The sequence below is a fragment of the Naegleria gruberi genome (genome assembly GCF_000004985.1).
Source record: "Naegleria gruberi genomic scaffold NAEGRscaffold_77, whole genome shotgun sequence".
In the NCBI taxonomy this organism is placed as follows: Eukaryota; Heterolobosea; class Eutetramitea; order Acrasida; family Naegleriidae; genus Naegleria; species Naegleria gruberi.
The window spans coordinates 195,469-201,184 of NW_003163250.1; the positions used below are offsets into that span (position 1 = coordinate 195,469).

Consider the following 5,716-nt stretch of genomic DNA (forward strand, 5'->3'; position numbering starts at 1 on the left):
ATAATGATAAGAGAGAGTTGATAAATGAAATTGAAAGAGTTGAAAATAGTTTGAGAGAACATGAAGTTAATTTTGAATGTTTCCAAAATGTTAACAAATTGAAATTGAAAAAGAAAGATTTGTTCAAGTCACTAGCTGAAATCAAAGACAAAATAGAAGATATTGAATATGCTAAAGACACACTTATATTCGAAATTAAAACTCAAAAAAGAAACAAGATTGGTAAAGTTGAGGAAATTGAAAGATTGGAGAAGAAACTTTCTGACATGATTCAGGAATTATCAAACATGCACGAAAGAAAATCAGAAATCCAAAACGACTTGATGGAGCTGATTCCTAAATTTCCTGAAATTATTATTGAAATGGAACAACCATTAGCAATAGATGGTGTTGTCATTTCATCATCAATGACACCAAAAGAAAAATTCAGAGTATTTGCACTTCAAAACTCTATTTTACTTTTAAATACTCAATTTTCAAATTATACTAACATTCAAACACTTCACACTGGATTATCAGTTGTTTACAAAGCAAGCAAATCTAATAGTCAGGTGGTTATTCTCAAAGAAATTTCTCTTTCAGAAAATAATTGTGAAACAGTAATGAATGAAATTATGAATTTGGTTATACTCAAAGGTCATCCTAGAATTATCAAATTGAATGGTGTATTTATTGAATCACAATTTAATAAGGTTTATATTGAAACACCATATTATTCAAATGGAAATTTACTGGAGTATATCAACAAGATTAGAAATCATCATGATTTACCAACTTTGAAGAACATGTTGAGAAGTTTATTTAGAAAAATGACAGAAACACTTCAATTTATCCATTCCAAAGATATTCTGCACAGAGATTTAAAACCTCAAAATATTTTGGTGAATGAAAATGGAGAACCAATTATTGCAGATTTTGGATCAAGTAAGAAACTAATTGCTCAATTGACAAATAATACAATGGGAGTTGGAACATTGAAATATATGGCACCAGAAGTGAAAAGACAAGAAGAATCACCAAGTGAAAAATCAGACATTTGGTCATTGGGTGTTTCATTGTATGAATGTTGGCAATTGATTCAACAAATAAGTATGATGAATAATGCAACAGTTGAAATATTGAACTTTGACTCGAAGGGTAAGGTAGTTTTACCTACCAGTACTTTGAATGATGAAATTGATATAACATTGATGAAAATGTTGAGTCACATGTTCAATAGCAATCCAGAAGACAGACCAAGTTCATTAACACTACTGACAGATTCAGATTATTTCACAAATGAAAATCCTACAACAGATATACTTTCTAAATCTAATCAAAAAGAATTGGAAGGTTCTGAAAAGATATCACTTTGGCAAGCAAGATTAAAGAAGATGAAACAATTTTTGCCTGAAAGCACAGAAGGAGAAATCAAGGTTGACATCTATAGACACCGTCTATTGGAAGATATTGCCTCTATATATAAGGATTTGATACCAATAGGGTATTCAGTGATATTTTACAAAACATTTGTGAAATATAAGGGAGAGACTGGAATAGACGCAGGAGGATTATCCAATGAGATGTATTCTAAATATATTGAAGCCATACTGGAAAGCAAACATTTTCAAAATAGCGAAAGCTCACCAAATGAAAATTTCATTTTAACTGATGAACCACTCACAGATGAATCTAAAAATCAATTGAGAACACTTGGGTTGTTATTGAAAAAGTTATTAATTGACTGTGACGACAAGACAGTTTATCTTCCATTGAATAGCTTTATATTTTATTATTTATTGAATGGAAATGCTCTCAACAAAGAAACACTCCAATTTAATGCTATATCCCTTTTACTATCAAAATTCTTGAGAGAATATGATTTTGAATTGGATAATCAAATATTTAGTGTGAAAAAATGTAAAAATGATGAAGAATTACAATCAATTACAATGGAAGAAACATTTATTGATGTTTTATCAAAGAGTGAGAAACCATTAATAATGGAAAATGTTCAATTATTCATCATTTCACAATTATATTCATATTTTTATTCTGATTTAAAGATTGAAAAATTGAAATTAATCAAACAAGGATTTGACTGGTTTAATTTGACTAAATTCAAACAAAGCTCAAAATTACCACCCAAGTTGAAAGAATTCCTAGACCTCCAAGGATCAAATTTTGATGAGAAGTGTTTGAGTGTGAATGAATTGAAAATTCTCCTCTCAGGTCAATCATATATTGATGCTGATTTATTATTGAATGAAATAGACATGACCAGAATTTCACCAATAATGCAAGATCACTTCACTAAATGTATTAGAAAATTAACAAAAAGTCAATTGAGACAATTACTTGTTTGGATGACTTCACTTTCAAGCATTCCAATCAGAGGTTTTTCAAGAAAGATCTCAATTCGTGAATATAACAGATTTGAATCTCATACCTGTTCATTTGTATTTGATATTCCATCTCAAATAACCAATTATGAACAATTTGAAACTCAATTCATGAATTGTTTGAGATTGTCATCTGTTGCAACTATGGAAGATCAATAGGACAATTCTTGTTGGTATTCTTGTCACTGCACCAACAGGATTAATTAGAGTATTACTGACTGGTGGTAGTACTTGAGCAATTGGTGGTTGATTCAAATCTACGATCATTATCAGAATTCATTAAAATCCAGCTTCTGAAGTGCAGCTTTGATTAGCTTGCCCCAATTCAGTGGAAATTGTTTTTCTTGCATTTGTAAATCATATAATCATCAAATTTAAGGTACTCAATTACTTTTGAAGTTTTGGAACTAAGCTGATTTGATATTGTGTTTTTTCTTTGATGGATTGAAATCCTAAGAAGAATTCATGTTATTGCCAACGAACATACAACAAGCAACAATAAGGGTAGAACGAGATTGGATGTTTTAAGTGATAATCACTTATTATCCAATAAAAAAAATTCAGCAAATGGCTCTTTGTGTCTGATTTTCGGAAGCACACCATCTACCATCTATTTAATTTTTATTGGAGTTCTGATCATTTTGGAATTTATTCTTCATAACCCAATTGGAATCATCATCAATGTTTTCCAATTATCAAAATAATATTAGTATTTTTGTGGAAATTATTGTATCTATGATTTTACGGTGGTATACAGATATTTCTTTAATATAGCAAAGCATTAAAGATGATGAAAATTGGAGTGGGTATTAATTCTCCAAAGTGTTCTCCGTATCATTGAAATCTTCCATTGTTGCAACAGATGACAATCTCAAACAATTCATGAATAGTGTTTCAAATTCTTCATAAGTGGTTATTTGTGAAGGAATATCAAATGAGAAAGAACATGTATGGGCTTCAAATCTTTTTTGCTCACGAATTGAGATCTTTCTTGAAAAACCTCTAATCGGAATGCTTGAAAGTGCTGTCATCCAAACAAGTAATTGTCTCAATTGACTATTTGTTAATTTTCTTATACATTTAGTGAGGAAATCTTTCATAGTTTCCGAAACAAAATAGAAATTAATTTCATTTAACAATAAATCATCATCAATATATGATTGACCTGATAGGAGAATTTTCAATTCATTCACACTCAAATCTTGTTCAACAAAGTTTGGTCCTTGAAGGTGGAAAAATTCTCTCAATTCAGATTCAGTTGAAATACTAAAACTACAAATCAATTGAGTTTTGAATTGTTTCAAATTGAACCAATCAAATCCTTCTTTGATTAATTTCAATTTTTCCATTCTTATAGCACTGTAAAAGTATGGATGTAATTGAGAAATGATATAGAGATGGATATTGTCCATAATAAGTGGTTTCTCAGTCTTTGATAAAACATCTGTGAACGTTTCTTCATATGCAATAGATTGTAATTCCTTATCATTCTTACATTTTCTCAGATTCATAATTTGATTATCTAATTCAAAATCATATTCTCTCAAGAATTTTGAAAGTGTCAAGATCATGTCATTGATGTGTAGTGCTTGTTTCTTATAAATTATATCACCATTCAATAAATAATAGAATATAAAACTATTCAATGGAAGATAAACTGTCTTGTCGTCACAGTCAATTAATAACTTTTTCAATAACCATCCAAAGGCCTTTAACTGAATTCTTGATTCATCTGTGAGTGGTTCATCAGTTAGAATGAAATTTTCGTTGGAAGATGTTTCACTCTTTTGAAAATGTTTGCTTTCCATTAACATGGATTCAGTATATTTGGAATAGAGTTCATTTGACAAACCTCCTACGTCTATCCCTTTCTCTTCCTTAAATTTTACAAATGTTTTGTAAAATATTGAATAGTTGTTATCTTTAGTCATGACTTTTTCAACAGTTAAAGAAGTATCTGTCAATAAATTTTCTCTGTCTATGTCAAATCTAATTTCGTTGCTAGGTGAAACTAAATAACCTTCTCTTCGGGCTAACGCAAGTTGTTTGAGTTTTTTCAATCTTGCCTGCCACAATGATAACTTTTCGGAGCTATCTAGTTTTTGATTTGATGTAGAAAGTAATTCGACAGTAATTGGATTTTCATTTGTGAAATAATCTCCATTTTCATTCACCAAAATATTTTGAGGTTTTAAATCTCTGTGAAGAATATCTTTGGAATGAATAAATTGAAGTGTTTCCGTGATTTTTCTAAATAAACTTCTCAACATGATTTTCAAAGTTTTAGTGTCGTGTTGAGGTTTAATCTTGTTGACATATTCCAATAAATTTCCATTTGAATAATATGGCGTTTCAATATAAATCTTATTAAAATTAGGTTCGATGAACACACCATTCAATTTGATAATTCTTGAATGTACTTTCAATCTTACAATATTCATAATTTCATTCATAATAGCATCACAATTATTGTCTGTTGATTGAGAAAGTGAAATTTCTTTAAGAATAACCACTTGATTGTTTGACTTGCTTGATTTGTAGACAACTGATAATCCACTATGAACTGTTCCCATGATTGTATAATTTGAAAATTGAGTATTAAAAAGAAATATTGAGTTTTGAAGTGCAAATATTCTGAATTTTTCTTCAGGTGTGTTGCTTGTTGAAATAACAACACCATCTGCTGTTAGTGGTTGTTTCATTTCTACAATTATTTCTGGGAATGTTGAAATCAATTCCATTAAATTCTGTTCAATTTCTGTTTTTTGTTCATTCAATTCGGAAATCTTTTTTCCCATTTCAGAAAGTTTCTTCTCCAATCTTTCAATATCTTCATTGTTTGTTCCAATTTTGTTTTTTCTAAGCTTTTTAATTTGAAGTCCAATTTCGTCCTTTTCCAAATCAATTTCATCAATGTCGTCCTTAATTAAGGCAAGTGATTTTAAAAGATCTTTCTTTTTCAATTTCAACTTGTTAATATTTTGAAAACATTCAAGATTTGTTGCATTTTCTCTAATGTTATCTTCCATTCTCTCAACTTGTTCCAACAATTCCTTGTTGTCCTTATCAAATTCACTTAATTTTCCAGAATAGTTTGTAATTATTTCGTCTCTAATTCTATCTCTCTCTTCAGTAAGTAGATACAACTCTTTAAATTCAACACTCTTTTCACAAGCGGACATTTCAGAGATTTGTTTTTCGATTCTATTTAATTCTTTTTTGAGCAAATGAATAGTTTGAGCTGATTTTGGAATTCTCACAACTGGTTCAACAACTGTAATACGACTTGCTTCCATTAATTGATTTTCCAAAATTTTGATTCGTTCTAAATGTTC

General features: G+C 29.4%; 2 protein-coding genes across 2 annotated transcripts in view; one reads left to right on the forward strand and one right to left on the reverse strand.

Moving 5' to 3' along the window:
* The window catches only part of NAEGRDRAFT_75175 (uncharacterized protein), a gene marked incomplete at both ends in the record, with an annotated part of 3,654 nt that extends 1,114 nt beyond the window's left edge, over positions 1-2,540 (forward strand). Inside the window, one exon of the mRNA XM_002669863.1 lies at positions 114-2,540. Coding sequence (XP_002669909.1) covers positions 114-2,540 — 2,427 coding nt within the window. The remainder of the gene's footprint in view (positions 1-113) is intronic.
* Positions 2,541-3,190: 650 nt separating this feature from the next.
* On the reverse strand, positions 3,191-5,677 carry NAEGRDRAFT_75176 (uncharacterized protein; the record flags this gene model as incomplete). Its single annotated transcript, XM_002669904.1, has 1 exon — positions 3,191-5,677. The coding sequence occupies one exon, from the start codon at positions 5,675-5,677 to the stop codon at positions 3,191-3,193; it is 2,487 nt and encodes an 828-aa protein (XP_002669950.1).
* Positions 5,678-5,716: the final 39 nt, after the last annotated feature.